The following is a 17,955-nucleotide window of genomic DNA, read 5'->3' as shown; positions in this document are numbered from 1 at the left end:
CACCATAGTATCCCAATTTCGCCCTGATAGCCACCTTCCAATTCAACTACAAACCTGGACGATCTCTATGAACATGTATCACGAAGAGATTCCAGTCGATGAAGGCATGGCCTTTGAGCAAATGTTAATAAAGCAAATTCTGGAAGGATAAGGAGTCTCCGCCCTCGAAGAGGTAACTCCTGAGATCCTTACCATGATACGTCGTTATATCAGCGTCCCTGTTCCTCTTCCTTACGTCCGTCTCAATCGAAAAGCAATTCGACTGTACTTCCACAACCAGTTCGTCAACAAGCGTGGCGTTGTTGATGGCGTGGAGTACGATAACTCAGCTACCCAAATCGTGACGAGACCAATTCTCTCTCGATTCGAAGCGCTGCTAGAAACCATATACGGCTTGGCTAGAGGGCGTACGCGGCATTCTAGTTGCCAAAACCAGCCTTAAATTCGGGGTGTTTTCCAACTCAAACATTGGTCTGAGAGGTATTCACAGAAAAATACTGTGTCAGCCAATACTCATGTTATGCCAACAAAATTTCAATGCACTGCCCCCTATTGTCATCGAAATCGGGAACGCAAGTAGTCTGCCATACTGGATGGAAAAGGCAGAAGCGTACCTGAATGGATCTCAGGGCGGTATTAAGCTTGTTATTCTTGTGTTGGTTGATGAAGTATTGTCGGAGGAAGGGAAACTGGGCTAGACATCTATTCCTACCGGCCTGAGGTACCAGAAGAGAAAGTGTGGCAGGCAAAGTTTGATGTTACTATAGAGGGGCTTCTCAGACAGCACGGTGAGAGAGATGCGATGGCATCGATCTTAACCAGATAGTTGAGGGCATGTCCAAGGGGTACATGACTGTTCCAACACACGCCTTAAAACAAAACTTCAAGGATTTTCTTGTCATGTGAGACTCTCCTGATTCTTTTGGGTAATAATTGAATACATCTAACATGGAAATTTCACGGAGTTATTGTTTTAGTGAACATTTGAATGATGCCTCCAATTGGATACAGCAAGCATGATCTGTGCCACAATCCCTCTATTTTAAACCATGCCAGAACAGACTCATTGGCAGGTCATCTTTATTTTTGCGATTGGGAACTTCCATTGCAGCAAGATTGAGGAGTACTTAAACTGTTAATAAACTGTAATAAGATGAATCAAAATAAGTTTAATAAATTCATAACTCCATGAAACATGGAGAACTAAATCGCCGTCAATATAGACCGGCAGAAATAAAGTTGCCAAAATAAACAAACAAACAAACAAAAGAAAATGCGTTATCATTCCAAAAGTGAAGACTTTATCTCGCATTGACAATTAAACTTCCCTTCGGAGGCGTAATCGAAAACTGAGCTAGCTTACTGACACTTGCTATCTTGTGACTAATTGTTGTGATACTTGCGGTGCCGGTAATTTCGAGCAAAGGAATATCAGCACATAAGTCCTTGACCAACCATGTTCGGAACTCCATTGCTACCAGTGAATCGACACCATTAGAGCTGATGGATTTAGAAGGATCGATATTTCCAACGGGAATAGCTAACAACGAGGCAAGCTTGTTTCTAATACCATTTGATACAACATTGACAGCCTCTTCCAATGTTGTTGCCGCAATGAGGAGAGATTGCACCAGATATGTCGGGTTCTCCTCAGAATTCTGTGCGCTGGAGACCTTCGTCTTGCGGAGATGAGTGAACATCGGGAAATTAAGGTAAGATGGTGAGGGTACACCCCGCTCATGATACATTGTTCCGGTAGTCAAGCCAGCAATAAGCTGTGTTGTAGCCTTGGACTTGTGTATTGGGTCGATGAGATATTCGAGAATAGTGTGAATCTCATCTTCACGGAGTACCTCAAGTACAGCAGTAGTGTGCCGAGCATAGTCCTTGTTTTCGGCCACGAAACCAACCGAGAGAACACTACCAAGATCCACACTGGCAGATGGCAAGCCGAGAGAAGCCCGGTATCGAGATAGCGCGTCTTGGTAAGTGTTACCAGCAGCATAATTTGCCTGGCTTCGATTGCCTAGGATACCCGTCGCAGATGAAAGCATTACAAAAAAGTCCATATCTCTTGGCAAAGCTTCATGAAGGTTCCATGATCCTCGAACTTTGGGTTTTATCGCTACATTCCAGTCTTCGTAAGGCATGTTCTCAAACATTCCATCCTGAGGAGTATTAGCTGGGTATGCCATCTAGTTCTCCAAATAGCGCAGTAACATACCTTCAACACCATGGCCCCTTGTATGACACCCTTTATTGGTGGCATATATGTGCGGCACTCATCAACAACAGCATTCAGTCTATCTTTATCCGATACATCGCACAAAGAAATCTTAACATTGCACCCTTTCTCTTCCAAATCTTTGATGAAATCTTGTACTGCAGCAGACGGTCTGGAACGAGCGAGGAAGATCAAATGTTTTACACCCCGAGAAACCATCCACGATGCAATGCTACGTCCTAAACCTCCAGTGCCGCCCGCTAAGACGTAAGATGCATTTTCCTTGAACTGATATGGAGACGAAGACTCCGGAACGACAGAAATGAGGTCCTCCTCGCCCGGAACGAATATCATCTTACCCATACCTTTCCCGGATTGCAAAAGGCGAAGGCCTTCTTCTACTTGAGAGTAGTTCATGATTGTAGTTGGCTTGGCTTCCTTGACTTTTCCTTCACTCCACAAACGAATAGTATCTTCCGTCAACCGGGCAATGAGTGAAGGACGATGACGCATCATTGTAGGCAATTCAACACTAGCCATTGTCACGTTGCGCAGGAATGGGGTCAGCTCAACCTTGCCATATGCCTGGGCATCTTTCTTTCCTATCTCAATGAATCGTCCAAATGGAGCTAAACAATCCCATGAAGCACGGAGGGCCTCCCCAGATAGCGAGTTCAACACGACGTCCACACCCTTACCTTTGGTACATCTCATTATACCTTTAACAAAGGTGAGGTCACGGCTGGAGAAGATGTGATCTTCTTGAATACCGTACTCGGCTACTAGAAGGTCACGCTTTTCGGGTGTTGAGACTGTAGCGTAAATTTCGGCGCCCACCATCTTCGAATAGTGAATAGCCGCTTGGCCAACACCACCAGCTGCAGCATGAATGAGAATAGTCTCATCCTTAAGAAGTCTTGCAGCGTCGTTCAGACCATAGATAACAGTAGCGTACACACAAGGAAGACCAGCAGCAATCTCATAGCTGAGATTATCTGGGATTTTGCAAACAACATTCTGGTCAACCCTGCCAAAGGTGTGAAAGCATCCTGTACTCTCCAATCCACAGAGGTATACAACTCGATCGCCGGGCTTGACTCTATCAACAGCTGAACCAACGCGAGTAACAATACCGCCAGCCTCATTACCAAGACTGTAGGCCATGTGCTCGCCCATGGCAATCATCAAGTCGCGGAAGTTCAAACCAACAGCTTTGATATCAATCTCCACCTGTGTTTCCCCAAGAGGCTCGTCGTAAATGGTATCCGTAACCCATTCAAGCTTGTTCAAAAGACCGGGAGAAGAAGTGCTGAGTTTGATAGGGCGGCCGCTGTCCCCAAACGTGATCATCTGTGGATTGGCTTTCGCGAATTTGTTTTTCAAGAAATCATTCCCTGAATCAGAGTCAACAAGACGGGACGTATAAATGCGACCGTTCTTGAGTTGAAACTCTGAGTTGAATTCGCTAGGGAAAAGATCAATGAATTGGTTTTTGAAGATCTTCATAAGGTTATTGAGAAGGATTGTTGGCGATACTTCGTCTTCTATAATCGAAACGCTTGCTAGATTCGCGGCCTCTAGGTCCCTCTCCCAACGAACAGTTCTTAGAAGACCAAGGATCATATCAAATTCAGGTTTGACGAGCGGGTTACCTGTAACCCAAAGGAGACCGCCACCTGTGGCAACCAATTTACGAATCCCAAGGTAGCCACACTCGCTGATGCCTTCTAAGAACGGGTTCTGCACTTCGAGAAGAGATATGCAAATGGCGCTAGTGAGATCAATATCTGGTAGGTCATTTGGACTAATAATAGTCACTTTGGTAACATGATGCAAAGAGAGAAGGCTTTGCTCAAGTCCTGCAGTAATTTCATGACGAGTTTCATGATCCAACAAAATGATATGGTCAATGAGATCCTTGTCGGAGTCCGCTCGGATTGCTGTACCCACAAGAATACTTTGACTGGAGTTATCAGGATTTTGTGAACTTGGAAACTCAATATCAACCCCAGAGAAGCCCGAATCTTTGAACACAACGTCCCACTGTGCAGGAGTAAGAAAGGGGCACCACTTGCGAATTGGCTCTACACCAAGCCACCATCCGGGTAACTGGCCAAATGCAATCTGAGACCAAATTAAATCTTGCCTATTTCCTTCATGCATTAGGATTTTTCCACCAGGCTTCAGAAGCATCCTCAAATTCTTCAAGGTTTTGCGCACATCTGCAGTTGCATGAATGACATTACCAGCAACAACCAGATCATATGTGCCAGCTTCAAAACCTTGTGAAAGAGGGTCTTTTTCTGCATTGAGCGTCCTGAATTGCATGATATTGTTCCAGTGTTTGAAGCGTTCTTTCGCCTTTTCAAAAAACCCGGCTGAGATATCGGTGAATGAATAGGATGAAATTCGGGAGGCCTTCTCAACCTCTTTCATTGCCTGGATATCAGGAGACAAAACGTCCAATATAGCCGCTGTTGAACTTCCCGTACCTGCGCCAACCTCTAAAACGCTAAGATCAGTACGGTTATCTCCTAGAGCCGTCAAGTAACTTTTTAGATGAATTGGAAGATCACCCAAATGCACGACTTCATCATAAACTCGGTCCATGAGATCATCCTGGCCGAACATGAGATGGAGTGGGTCAGATTCTTCCCTTAAGACGGACACAATGTTCCGGCCCATTCGAATTGCAAGTGCACCGTCCGCACTGTGATCTTCAACTTCACGGTAAAGAGCGTCCTTAGCCTCACTAGTCTGCGGGAAGGCGTCGAACTCTGACAACAAGAGCTGTGAAATCTTATTTTCTTTCAACTCTGTGGCTCGAAAGTTCATCCAGTCCCAGTATTGTTTCAGGTGACCGTTCAGTGTCGATGGATTAAAGCCTTCCAGAACGGCCAGTGCGTCAGTCACAAGCAACATGGTTGCTAATTGGTAACGCTGGACCCAGTAGTTATCCTTTTCAATATCCGGCGGAGAAATATTACTGAGTCCACAGGCGGTCTCCGGGTCAAGAAGCTGCAAAGCTGGCTTCCATTCCAGATTATGGCATAATTTTCGAACCTGGCTGCTATCGGAATTGCCAGACTCAAGGGGTGTCACCCGAATACCTTTAATACTAATGCGAGGATCTTGGGTCTCCTGATCCCAAATCTTGACATCACATTCATACTTATCATACGCGATAAGTCCCGCTTTTCCGTATCCAGTATAAGCATGACCAGGAGCTGAGCTCAAATCCGCAGAAAGCCACACTTCCCTGATGAAGGTTGGGACGGCGGCCTTTTCTAGAGTTGGCTTCCCAGTAAAGTCAAGAACGGCAGCTAGAAAGAGATGTAACATGCTGTCCATGGTGGCTGGGTGAATGAGGTGTGGGTGAACGTAGCTCTTTGGCATCGAACTTGGAATATCTGGAACAGTAACTGTGCCCATGACAGATCCCAGGTTCTTCCCATTGACATGGACATTTTTAAGATTCCTAAACAGCGGCCCGAATGAAAGACCGGCAGTTTGCAAATTTTCGTATGACTTCTCGAAGTCTACGGGCTGTTGACACAATCCGACAACACTTTTAAGGGTTTCAGCCCAGGCCTTTTTTTCCTCTTCTTCCTCGCGACCAGCGTCAACAGGGCCTGACGTAGTTTTGTAGTCTATAGCAATGTATCCGGTACAATGCTCGACCCAGTCGTCCCCGATAGGATTATAGGAAGTGACTTGAAATCGCTTCCAGATAGAAGAGCTCCACAAACTAGATTCGTCCATTCTAGTCAACGATACACACGTCTCTATACCTTCCTTTATATCTGGTATAATGAGTGCACGCTTTAGCGCAATGTTTTTTAACCTAAATCCGATAACGGTAGAAGATGGATCTGCCTGTTGATGTGTTGCCTCAATGGCCATGACGATGTAACCTACACCTGGGAAGACATAATTATTGGTAACAAGGTGATCCTTCAACCACGGGTTTTCTTGCAGTCTCAAAAAGTGACGCCAACGCGGAATTTCTTCATTCCAATCAGGAACTGGTGCGCCGAAGAGGTCGTGCCTGGGGTGTTTTCTGAAACGATAATTTTTGCTCAACCTACTCTCGTACATAGTCGTCGAGCTGTGATTAAACCTATATGGAGGAAGGTCAATTAGTAGATGTGGCTTTGTCCTTTCACTATCGGCGGCAGTGTTCACAGCAGTTACTTTCACTGAACCCCCTTTCGCATACAAAGTCCCAACAGTATTCAAGAGTACTTCTGGGCTACTTTCACTACGATTCAGCACTGGCAGGTAATTAATCGGAGATTGATTACCCTTCGCTGCAATGACTTCTTTGATCGCACTCTGTAGAGCCGCATGAGGTCCAATTTCCAGAAGATGATCCGCAAATATGCTTTCGGCGGTTGTATTCATGCGCAGATGGCCTTGCCCTGTCGTGTTTTTTTTGTAGCACATCGCGGAAAGACCGTCTGTAAATCGAACAGGAGATACCATGTTCTCAACCCAATATTGAGCTTCGAGATGATCCACTTGGACTTCCAGTCCAGTGACTGTGGAGAACATTAAAGCCTTATGAGGAGCCTGAAAGGGAGTGCCAGCAGAAAGGTCCCCCATAAGTTGGTGGTAATCAGAAGATACCTCCTTCATGTGAGCGGAATGATACGCATTCTTGACGTTGAGTTTGCGAGCGAAAACCCGATCTGCATCCAGCAAGCCCTTTAGACTATTGACCATCGTCTCGTCACCTGAGACGGTGTTATTTTTAGGACTGTTGTAGCAGGCAATAATGAGCTCCCCCTTTTTATCACTATGCACACGTTCAAGATAAGGTGTTAGCTGCGTTTCACTCAAACCAACAGCGAGCATGGCACCCTTGGCAGCCAGCTGTTTTGCAGAGACATATCCTCGAAAGTAAGCAGCTTTCCATGCTCCTTCTCTAGTTAGTCTACCAGCAGCATATGCAGCCGGTATTTCTCCGGACGAATGGCCGACTACACGTTCGGGATAGACATTCCAACTTGCCAATAAATCGACCAAAGCAATTTGAATCGCTGAACAGCTAGGGTGAGAGAGGTATGACTCGTTTACAAGCGACAAATCTTTGTCTTTGAAAAGCTCATCTAAAAGATGATTAGCACGACTCAAATATTTAAAGTTTTATTTGTCGAAATCTTACCTGTAAGGGTCCATTCACTACCAAGTGACTTCATATATTCAGAGGCCATTTCTACAGATGCCCCGAACACAGGATAAACAAAAAGCTCCCGCCCCATCTTCCAGTGTTGAGCACCCTGTCCAGTAAAAACGAACCCGACCATGGGAGCATTCCGAGCACGAACAGGCTTTGAGTATTTTTCCTTGAACAAATTATCTTTGAGCTCCTCCTTCGACGATGCGAGGACAAAGCTCTTCCACGGAAATTTGGACCTCTTCTCGGATAGAGTGAAAGATAAATCTGCTAGCAAATCAGATTTTCCATGGTTGATTGAAAAGGGCTTGTCACTCAGATATTGAGTGAGTGCATCGGCATTGCGTTTAATGCCCTCGTCATCAAAGGCAGTTAGTGGGAAAACTGTGGGAACTTCTTCTTTATGAATGCCATTGGTACCATTAGCACCGTTGACATGACCATTTATGTTCCCGTTGCCAGTTGCAACACCATTCACAACCCCATCACCATGATCCTTCTTTTCATCGACACCATTAGGAGACGCATTTTCCACTTCGTTGTCTATACCGTTCTCAGGAACCTCATCTTTTTCTACCCTTTCTACGTCGCGAAGAGACCGGATCAATTGTGATATTTCATCCTGGGATGGAATGGTCGGCCGCGTATTATGGATAGCGGATATATTATTATCTTTCAGATAATGGTAGGCATCATCGAGAATACAGTGGCCATTTGTTCCACCAACGCCAAACGAATTTACCGAAATCCTTCGCGGTCCCTCGATAGGCCACGGAACATTCTCCACTGGAAAGGTGATATTCCATTTCTTCGTAGGTATCTTAGGGTTGACTTTCTCGAAATTGGCATTCGGAGGGATAATTCCATTTTCTAGAATCAATACTGATTTGATGATACCAGCAATACCAGCGCCACCTTCGAGATGGCCAACACCAGATTTGATTGCCCCGATGTGAAGGGGGAAACCCTTCCTTCGCGATTTAAATGCGCTAGCGATAGCTCCAGCTTCTATAGGATCGCCAGCTGCTGTACCAGTGCCATGAGCCTCGACAAAATGCGTGTCGGCGGGATTAAGGCCTGCATTTTTATATATTTCTTGAATCAATTTCTCTTGAGCTGTGGCGCTGGGAAGACTAATACCGGGTGTACGGCCGTCTTGGTTGACACCAGTTCCTCTAAGAACAGCGCGAATTGTATCGCCATCTCGGATGGCTGATGAAAGAGGCTTAATGATTAGAGAGCCCACTCCTTCGCCTCGAGCATAGCCGTTTGCTCTGTGGTCGAAAGAAAAGCAACGGCCGTTCGCTCCCAGAAAGCCATGATGACTCATGCCAACAATATCAATGGGAAATTCCACGATATTGACACCACTCACCACCGCCATTTCACTTTCATGAGCATGTAGACTTTGAGCAGCGAGATGCAATGCTACCATGCTGCTCGAACACGCAGTATCTATCGTCATACTGGACGATTTGAAATCGAAAAACCAGCTAACTCGGTTGGATATAATCGAATTTGTGACACTGGTCGGTTTGTATTTTATTGTGCTTTCAGGGTCTGAGTTCAGAAGGGCAAGGTGGTCGTGATTGAACCCGCTGGCGAACACGGATGTTCTGGATCCCACTGTCGTTTGCATAGGAATACCGGCATTTTCGAGAGCATGATAAACACTCTCCATCACCAGCCGCTGCTGGGGATCCAAAGTCAGGAGCTCTGTTTTAATTACATTGAAGAAGGCAGCATCGAAGGCTGCGGGATCTTCAGCGAGGAAATGACCCCCTTCGACGGCGAAGGTACCGCCATGTTCCGGGTCAGGGTGAAAAAAGGCATCTGCATTGAGGCGCTCCGAAGGGAAAGGTGCTGCTGCCGATCGAGCTCGTAGGAGAAACTCCCACAGCTTATCAGTCGAAGTTGCGTCTTCTGGAAAACGAGTGGCCATGCCAATAATAGCAAGCGGCTCAATTTCCTTGAGAGAGGATGACCCCATGCTGTCATCCGTAGCGATTGGGGCCATGGTGATGAGAAGGGGTTTGTTTAGTGTAGAAGAGGGGTGCAGAGGGTGTGGTCTTCACATAATCATCTTTCTCTTTAATAAATGTCCACCGGACAGAACCCCGCCAGGGCAAAGATATCTAGTTCCATGCGCTATCTTACAGTGTGAATTACTAAGACGAATACTAACCGTTCGTATAACCAGAGGATGCCTCTCTCCGCAATTACCCCGGGGCAAGTTTACATGTAACTCGATCCGTGCCAATCCTCGTTGCGGGAAGAGAGTTCCATCTGTTAGTTAGCCCCGTTTTCAAAAGATTTATGGTCAGCAGGAAGAGGGGGTATCTAGTATAACAGTCTGATCCATGTTATGCAATGGCGGTAAATGAGCTAATAGTTTGATATTACTATTTTATAATAGAGGCTGTCCGGGGAGGTGCTATCATTGCATTGTTTTTTCAACCGAGATGTCAGTAATTTGACCGAAGTCCACCTTCTTTTTTCTCGTCTTCCTTCTCGATAGAGAAAATGGTTCTCTAGAGCTAACCCAAGCCACGCCGCAATCTCGCGCTAATCAAAATATAAAGAGGGTCAAAGAGCCAACATGGAAAGGTATCCGAGCATGGCTGCGAATGTTTCCACGTGTGGGTTTGCTTAAAACCCACGGCCAGTATTAACACTATCTGCATGATTTCCCCAGTTTACTGATTGAGGTTACATCGTGGAAACCTCTTATGGAAGGCCTCACATAAACGGACCGGTGACACATATTGGGTAATAAGATATTGGCGAAAGTCTGTGGTTACAAGCTCCGCAGTGGGGTCCGATCTATGTCGGCTATGTATTCTTTGGCACCAATTATGATATGGAGACTGGAGATATTGGGGATTGCTTAAAGTATACGACTGAGACTATTAACCAGCCAATGGGAAGCATATCAGTTCCAACATTATATCATTTCATTACGAAGGAGTGTAATAAGTGTTACAAAGCTACTGTATTTACTAACTCGCCCCTAAGCCTTTTCAGCTAACTCTCTGATCATCTGGGCGATTTTCTTCATCTCGGCATGCCCACGTGGAAAGTCTTCTCCGTTGTGGTGGTGGAATTGCATCGACTGTTCCGGATCGCACAGTTGAGTCATATGCTGGCCATGATGGAAGTCTTGCTCTTCTGGACACCGCACATGGAGTGTAGGGATATCAATTAGAATTCCGTCGATATCTGAATCGTATCTAGTGATTCCGTATCTACCGTCAGATAGACATAACCGTCCGTCTGTTAACGTTTTTGTTTCAAGTGCCATCAGCTCAGCTTTAATAGCTGCAGGATCATGATCGTCGAAATGGCTTTTACTCTTGCGTACCCGCGTTGCCGAGTCTCGGAGAAGAAGTGCGGAGGCCTCTCTGATTAATGTTGAGTTCTGCATTGTCATTTCCGTAAATTCTGCATCATTTATAGGAAACACTTTCAATGGCGTTACTCCATTGATGAAAGTGGCGAATCGAAATGGTCTGTCGCCTGGTAACCTGAAGGGATTCTCTAAAGCATCACGTATGATAATCTGGGCTGCTAGGGCTGTGCCGCCGGAATAGGACAAAACACCGTCAAAGGGCCCATTTTCTCTGATGAGTCGTAAGAGGTCATCTTCTGCCTGTTGTATCGAGGATGGCCTCAATGGATCGTAATAACCGTATAATGGTGTATTAGGGAATTCCGTAGTGTATAAAGACCAATTCCCTAGGAGGTTTTCATATCAGCAGACGGGTTTGATTAACCAATAGCAAGTCTGACGAGGAAGACTTACCCTCTGTGTGTGGAACAGTCCCTTGTACATATTCAAATTCGAAGTCTTCCAGTTCAGCTCGGAACGCGGCTGTCTGCAACTGAAATATCTTTGGACGAACAGCGTCAGTTTTCCCTTCGACTTGGTGTTCAAAATGTTGTTACTACCTCGTTATTTGAACCTCGTCCGTGGAGGCAGAGAATCTTCATCACGAGCGCCAGCAAGTTTTAGATATCCTTCAAAGAATTAAACGCATATGCCAATCATCAAAATGTTGCTAGACATTCGTAATGTTGTTGGACCTGCAGCACATAAACATGAATCCACTAGAGTCATTTTTGCGCCACTTTCATCACCGTAACGGCAGTTTCGAAAAGCACATTCATTTCGGTTACTAGTGGGCAAGAATTGAGAATGTAACATCCAATATTACTTTCTCATCTACTAGCGGGGATACCATGGTAGTGGTGATAATAAAAAATGACCACATTCAATTAGTATTTAGCCATTTCTTCAACATGACCCGTGAGCAATGCGAAGGTGACCGACCCACTGAGTGCAGGCAATGTGACGAGAAGTGCCTATGAGCGCACAGACTTTTAAGTTTTACAAAATGATAAAATCTGATCATTCATTTTCACTAGCGTGGCGAACGAACAGGTCTCCTACGCCGCGTGGTACGGTATTTCAAAAACATGCCCCGTTACGTATTGTATTAACAATACAAACAACGAGGTCTCGGAATTATTCCAACTCTCCAAATAGTATGATTCCCACGGTGCTGTCATATCGAATTAGGTGATTTTTCCTAAATCAAACCCTTATCTTACTTCTTTTCAATAAGCGAAACGTACTACTCAACCCAGCCCAAATAATAAATACAAACACCCAAATATGCAGACGAAGATTAACTCATTTGATAGAATAAGCCGTGTCTTCCCACACATCTGTCTACCAAAGGATGTAGTTTCTATCTGCGCACTTCTCATAATTTTTCTTCTGTCGGTCTACATAATACGGATATCGGCAACCTCTAATAGAAATGCTTCAAATAAGGAGCCCCCAGTCGCGCCCTACTGGGTTCCTTACTTTGGTCATATTTTCAGCTTTCTATTGGACCCAGGTGGTCTGGTACGGGACCTTAAAAAGGGATATCCAAACTCACCGTTCACTATAATGATGATGGGACACAAGTTTCACGTCTACAATTCGTCTGAGGTGATTGCGCATGTGTTCAGTCGCTCACGTGAATACTTGTTCCATCCTATAGTGGCATCAATGATGGAGAATGGTCTAGGCATGCCGAAATCTGACCATTCGAAGTTCGAAGTTCCAGTCACAGAATGGAATAATGATCAGAAAGAATCTCGAGTTTTTGTGCAGGCAAATCATGCGCTTTTTGTTAAAAACCTCGGGGTTCGCTACCTGACGAGTACAATGAAAGTGTACAGCAAGCATTTTGAAGAAGGTTTGCGGGAGAGGATGTGGGAGACTGTTCTCAAGAAAGATATAAAATTTGATCTACATGAGGAGATGGAAAGAATCGTCTTCTTCGCCTCTTTGAACACATTCTTTGGAAAGAGACTACAGCTTGGGTATCCGGAAATATTCGATGACTTTCAAATATTTAATAAGACACTATATGTTGGCGTGCGCTCGAAATTAGCTTTCAGGCTCAATCCTCGGGCGGACCAGGCCCGTAGGAGACTACTGGACAATTTCGACAAGTGGGTTGACACTGAACTAGAAGAATGGGAGGACAACGGACCTGTATGGAATGAGAAGTGGGGGGTCAAGTTGAACTGGGAAAGGGAAAACCTTCTTCGGAAGCATGATTTTACCATGAGGGGCCGTGCATGCTCGCATGTATCTTTTCTATATGTGTGAGTCTTTGACTACAGCGTTTCATCTGTCTATTGAAGATCTATCCGTGATCATTGAATTAACGGAGGAATAGTATGAACCTGAACTCAGCACCAATGACCACATGGTTTTTGATCAACATAATTCAGTCTCCCAATTTACTATCTCGGTTCCAAGCTGAATGCCAGGAATGTCTCATCCCTTCTTCAGACGGGAAACTTGCGTTTGATCTTCAAACCCTGAAAGCTAGGCCTTTGGTGCAAGGAGTATGGAAAGAGTCCCTTCGGTTAGGCTCAGCAAGCGCTGTCGCACGTGTTCTAGCCCAAGATATTGAACTCGATGGTTATATGCTCAAGCAAGGAAGCGTGATATTTATTCCAGTTCAGCTATTACACTACAATAACGGCATCTTTCCGGACCCAGAAGCGTTCGATCCAGACCGATGGGTATTTAATGAGGAGGATACTTCACAGTCTGAAATGAGACAGAAACAAATGGCGGCACATTTGCGCCCGTTTGGTGGTGGTAATGGTATTTGTTCAGGTCGATTTATAGCCGAGGATGAAGTTATTTTGGCAGCCGCAACATTACTCACGAAATATGATTTTTATATGCAGGGGCAAGTGCAATTAAATCCAAGGGCGCTAGGAATCATGTCGCCGAAGGACAAAGTGTGGGTGAAAATACGGGCTAAATAAGCGTTATAATCGGCGATCAAATGGACTTCCGGAAATAGTAGACAGAGATATCGAAATTGCTTCTATAATTTTCTTATCTAAATAACAATGAATTCAGCCACTGTTGCCCCGAGATGTTGGTCTTCTCCCTGTGTCCCTTCGATCATTAACCTGATCCTTCGAGTTTGTACCGGGGTTGGCAGTATTACCTCAGTGGTGTTTCCTCGGCGTATTTTGACTTCTTGGGCTGCCCTGCGATTATAAGGTGCTGATACTTTAACCTTATTTCCATATAACTTGATCTCGTCGCTGTATATAGTGAAGGTAGCTGCAGGTGATGCACCCCAGTTGATGAAGAACCCGGAAACATCAGTCTTATCCCCCAAGTCTATAGTCATTGATGCTGGCTTTGTTGCACTTGTGGGCTGCCAGACTGTTGCATTAGAGCCGTCTACTGCACTCAATGGATAACGTCCATAGCTCCAGGGGTGATCGTCGGAAGTGACAGTTTTACACAGTGCCTTATTTTCCACGACTCCCCCGGATAAACTCTGGATATCCGGTCTTCGAGTAGTAACGGCTAGTGACTCGCCAACTTTCAAAGTATATTCTTTGAATTTCTCGCCGGGGTGTGAATTTTTACTCCCTATGCGAACAGTGGAGGGAACAATATCCTGCGGTAGCCCTAATCGTCGGCGAGTTATCGTCGTGATTTCTGCCCCAATCGCGATATCAAAGCTCGCATCTTGCCACTTAATCCCCTTCACAGTGACCCCTTCAGGAATTTGAGGTGGTAGAACGGGATTAAAATACAGCGCATCTTCACTTAACCTCATACCTGTTAAACCATGCGTATACACCTGCAAAAAGCCCCCTGCGCCAGTGAGGAAAGGAAATGCGGGATTTAGCCCAAATGGAAATGCCATATCATCTCCATCTTTCTCTGGCTTATCCAACGTCGTTTCACTGAACTTGTAGAATGGGCCGCGAAGATAGGGCTCGGAGCTGCGAAGCAGATATGTGTAAGCCGCACAGCCTGATGTTTGAAGCTGTGCTTCATTAATGGAGAAGATGGACCATGTCATTGCTGGCCCGACATATGTGTTCATTATGGAGTACTGCCATATAGTTAGGCATCCTTGCATGCGCTATTAAAGTATATGGAATTCAAGGGAAACGTACGTAGTCAAGGTCGTGTCGAGCCCAATCTTTATCTATCCTATATTCCAGGGGATAGTTCATCAAAGCAACACTGGCTTGTTTCACCTTCCAATCCCCGGGCATTTCCTCAAATTCTAGGGTAATATTTTCTTTGAGATTCATAGGAATGGAAATTTTCTCTGCAATTTCAGACCAATTTTGGGGTATTTCCTGATTCAGAATCCTGGCTGCAGCAGGAGCGTATTCACTCAGAAGCATCTTGATTCCGGTATTCGTGAATGCGCCGTTATTCTTGAAAAATGCAAATTCGTCCTCGAAGTAGTTAGCACTCCTTCCATCCTACGAACAGCCAACAAGTACTCACTGGCTCACCGACAAGTACGGTATCAAACTTGCCGGTCTTTCTGTTCAGCACCACAAATGCAGCGAACATATCCGCCACACTCTTGATTATCGGCCACCCGTTCTGTTTGAGCCATTCAATGTCATTCGTGGACTGAAAATATTGCCAGTGAGCTAATGCAATATCCGTATTTAAATGATATTGATAGCTCTCACAACGCCCTGCATTCGTGCAATTTCCGTAACGCCCACTAGTCCAAGGAAATAATGCCCCTGAGAAGCCGTAGGACTGCGCATTCTCTATTGCCTGAGGTAGAAGCCGACTGCGGTAATTGGTAAAGGCCCGTGCATATTGCGGATGCAGTGCCAGCACACTTGGATATATCCATGTCTCCGCATCCCAGAAGATTAAGCCCGCATATGACTCGCTGGAAAGACCTCCTGGCATTAGGGAGTTATCGTTTAAACCTCTTCCTTCAATCTTATGCGGCATATCTGTAAAAGTATGAAACAATGATGCTCTAACGCTTCTTTGCAATTCTTTATCTCCTGGAATTATGATATCCGCTGAATCCCAAGTTTCTTCCCACTCTTGCCTGTGTTCGGAAACTAATACAGACCACGGCATTGCTTTTGCCTCGAGCGCGGCCTTTTTAGCAGTTGTGAATGCTTGTTGAGGAAATCCATCCGTGGAAGCAATCCCAGCGTATTTTGAAACGGCGAAAGATTTTCCATGTTCCAGATTGACAGTCCAACTCTGAGCAACTGTACTTAGATTTTTGGAAACAACAGGTGAAGTGATTGCATTTCGTCTACTGCCCTTTTGTAAGCCGGGAGAACTGAACTGAACTGATGACAGAACATAGGCAGTAGCATCTTCCACGCCCCATGGCTTAACGCTTGTCCAAATAACATTCTCATCTTCTTCAAAGCCCTTATCCCCGAAATGCGCTCTCACAGCACCAGCCCCATCTAGGACATCAGTGATAGTAACAGTGGTGCTTTGGTTTGCCATCAACTCCAACTTGACGACTCCCACATTTGGTCTTTTACGATGGGCAAAAACGGTAAAATTCAAAGCATACTGAATATCATCGCCATTCTGAGTCGTTGGCGCCCACGTCACACTGGTCTTAACTATGCCATCTCGTATTGACAATGACTGGTAGAATTTTTTGACTGTGCGCTGATCTACCCCAGGCAGATAGCTCTTTCCATCGGCCGTTGTTACAACCAAACCTGTCCAGTCTGGAATACCACTGATAGTGGACTCACCACCTCTTTCGACATTTTCCGGGGTGCTGATGTATTTAACTTTGTCTTGCAAGTTCCAGAAACCAGCTATGGTGCCGAATGTTGCTCTAGGTTGATCGAGTGGCCATGCTATTTTTAATCTGATATCAGAATCTGAGGGTCTGGAAGTGCTTCAAAAACGTACTATTCTGTGCGTATTCTCCGTTGGCGGCTCTTTCAATCCAATATCCAACACCCTCTGACGGGAGTGTCTGTCCAAAGTAGCCATTTGATACATGCGGTGCTGTTTGAAAATGATTGGGTAAAAATGTGTGTGTCTCTAAAAGCCAATCTTCATCCCGATAGGTCTTCTTGCTTTGCGGATACAGCCATTTCTGGGTGTGATAAATTGCATTGTCTAGGTCGCCTCGTGCCGTATTCCATTTTTGACCGACTTGAAATGCAGATACTAAGACCAGTAGATAGCTTAACATCATGAGAATGTGAGGATATGGTAAAATCAAGTCACACGCAAGAGTAGCAAGGCGTAATAAAAGAAATACAGGAATTGTTACCGTCACTCTGCAGTATCAGGGTGGTAACAATACCCGAACCATATCTTTGATTCAAGCTTAAACTGGGGCAAAGTTGGGGGCGTAGACCCACGATATTAGCTTTTACCAGCTATGCCTAACGGCGTCAGCGCTAACGTTAGCTGGACAAATGCGGAGATATCGTCCGCCAGAACGTAACACTTTGTCTTTTCGATTTCTCTCTCATTGGTAACCGGGCAAAATCCCGGTAGGCTAACTTGGACTCTCCATCAATTGATACTGACGATACATTGATCTCTAGAGGCCCTCGGTGATGTTTCTGGGAGGCTAGCTCATACCATGAGCGAAACAATATTGCATGCTCATGCTTCAAATGTTGTTGTACTTACTAATTTAAGAACATGTTTTTGATGTTTCTTTCGTACCATGACGTACATTTGTCATTTTCGACATGAGAATATTGATTGGATTGCATTCAGCTTATCAAGTGCAATAACCGATATCTCATAATAAAGAGTGCTCAACCTCTGCAATGGATTTTAGTGGATGTGTAGAACTATGAGGAGTAGGTGGGTAATAATCGTGTACTGTTAGTGTACAGTTGACTAAGGACTTCAGGACGTCGGCGACTTTTTTTAATAGAAATCTTCGGCAAAATACCGCATAATCATAGCAATGCTTGTGGGTCTAGTCACTCACCATGTTCTGCCATTTGATTAGGACGAATTGTATAATTTATTTGGGGTGATGCGTCAACGCAAGCTTTGAAAATCTCTTGCAATGCTACCCCATCTCCACACCTGTGCACTTATCCCCGCACAACCTGGAGAGAGTGGTGCGATAAGTTGCGAGGTTACTATTTAGTGATAAGTTCATTTATGGCCGAGTTACTGTTCATTGGGTCTTGGGTTACATGGAGGCTGGCTTGATCGCGGTGGTTG

General features: G+C 45.1%; 4 protein-coding genes across 4 annotated transcripts; 1 reads left to right on the top strand and 3 right to left on the bottom strand.

Annotated features, from left to right (window-relative positions):
* Positions 1 to 1,241: 1,241 nt before the first annotated feature.
* On the bottom strand, positions 1,242 to 9,369 carry BGW36DRAFT_312413 (iterative type I polyketide synthase). Its single transcript, XM_046212501.1, has 4 exons — positions 7,990 to 9,369; positions 7,392 to 7,899; positions 2,225 to 7,335; positions 1,242 to 2,168 (listed from the first exon to the last, which is right to left on the bottom strand). Exons 1-4 carry the CDS (start codon positions 9,343 to 9,345, stop codon positions 1,302 to 1,304), a joined length of 7,842 nt encoding a protein of 2,613 aa, XP_046076364.1. The 5' UTR covers positions 9,346 to 9,369; the 3' UTR covers positions 1,242 to 1,301.
* A 1,026-nt stretch (positions 9,370 to 10,395) lies between these two features.
* BGW36DRAFT_369192 (serine hydrolase-domain-containing protein) lies at positions 10,396 to 11,758 on the bottom strand. Its single transcript, XM_046215099.1, has 3 exons — positions 11,352 to 11,758; positions 11,206 to 11,293; positions 10,396 to 11,138 (listed from the first exon to the last, which is right to left on the bottom strand). The coding sequence occupies exons 1-3, from the start codon at positions 11,391 to 11,393 to the stop codon at positions 10,414 to 10,416; spliced, it is 855 nt and encodes a 284-aa protein (XP_046076363.1). The 5' UTR covers positions 11,394 to 11,758; the 3' UTR covers positions 10,396 to 10,413.
* Positions 11,759 to 12,717: 959 nt separating this feature from the next.
* BGW36DRAFT_393709 (putative cytochrome P450) lies at positions 12,718 to 13,745 on the top strand (the record flags this gene model as incomplete). The annotated part of the gene is made up of 2 exons (XM_046217835.1): positions 12,718 to 13,067; positions 13,142 to 13,745. The coding sequence occupies 2 exons, from the start codon at positions 12,718 to 12,720 to the stop codon at positions 13,743 to 13,745; spliced, it is 954 nt and encodes a 317-aa protein (XP_046076362.1).
* A 77-nt stretch (positions 13,746 to 13,822) lies between these two features.
* On the bottom strand, positions 13,823 to 16,904 carry BGW36DRAFT_443488 (putative maltose phosphorylase; the record flags this gene model as incomplete). Its single annotated transcript, XM_046221617.1, is given in 5 exon segments — positions 13,823 to 14,842; positions 14,907 to 15,197; positions 15,250 to 16,610; positions 16,666 to 16,828; positions 16,848 to 16,904. The coding sequence occupies 5 exon segments, from the start codon at positions 16,902 to 16,904 to the stop codon at positions 13,823 to 13,825; spliced, it is 2,892 nt and encodes a 963-aa protein (XP_046076361.1).
* Between the last annotated feature and the right edge of the window lie 1,051 nt (positions 16,905 to 17,955).

This window comes from Talaromyces proteolyticus (genome assembly GCF_021365285.1).
Source record: "Talaromyces proteolyticus strain PMI_201 chromosome Unknown BGW36scaffold_2, whole genome shotgun sequence".
In the NCBI taxonomy this organism is placed as follows: Eukaryota; Fungi; Ascomycota; class Eurotiomycetes; order Eurotiales; family Trichocomaceae; genus Talaromyces; species Talaromyces proteolyticus.
The sequence above is the reverse complement of the archived record's forward strand: the minus strand, read 5'-3'. Positions and strand labels throughout refer to the sequence as shown.

Excerpts from the sequence above, each read along its gene's own strand:
- BGW36DRAFT_312413 (XM_046212501.1), bottom strand. The coding sequence starts at position 9,345 with ATGGCCACTCGTTTTCCAGAAGACGCAACTTCGACTGATAAGCTGTGG. Across the intron at positions 7,900-7,989 it reads TGATCCGGTCTCTTCGCGAC|GATCATGGTGATGGGGTTGT; the intron begins GTAGAAAGGGTA and ends GATGAAAAGAAG. Across the intron at positions 2,169-2,224 it reads AAGGGGCCATGGTGTTGAAG|GATGGAATGTTTGAGAACAT; the intron begins GTATGTTACTGC and ends AATACTCCTCAG.
- BGW36DRAFT_369192 (XM_046215099.1), bottom strand. The coding sequence starts at position 11,393 with ATGAAGATTCTCTGCCTCCACGGACGAGGTTCAAATAACGAG. Across the intron at positions 11,294-11,351 it reads GACGAGGTTCAAATAACGAG|ATATTTCAGTTGCAGACAGC; the intron begins GTAGTAACAACA and ends GTTCGTCCAAAG. Across the intron at positions 11,139-11,205 it reads GACTGTTCCACACACAGAGG|GGAATTGGTCTTTATACACT; the intron begins GTAAGTCTTCCT and ends AAAACCTCCTAG.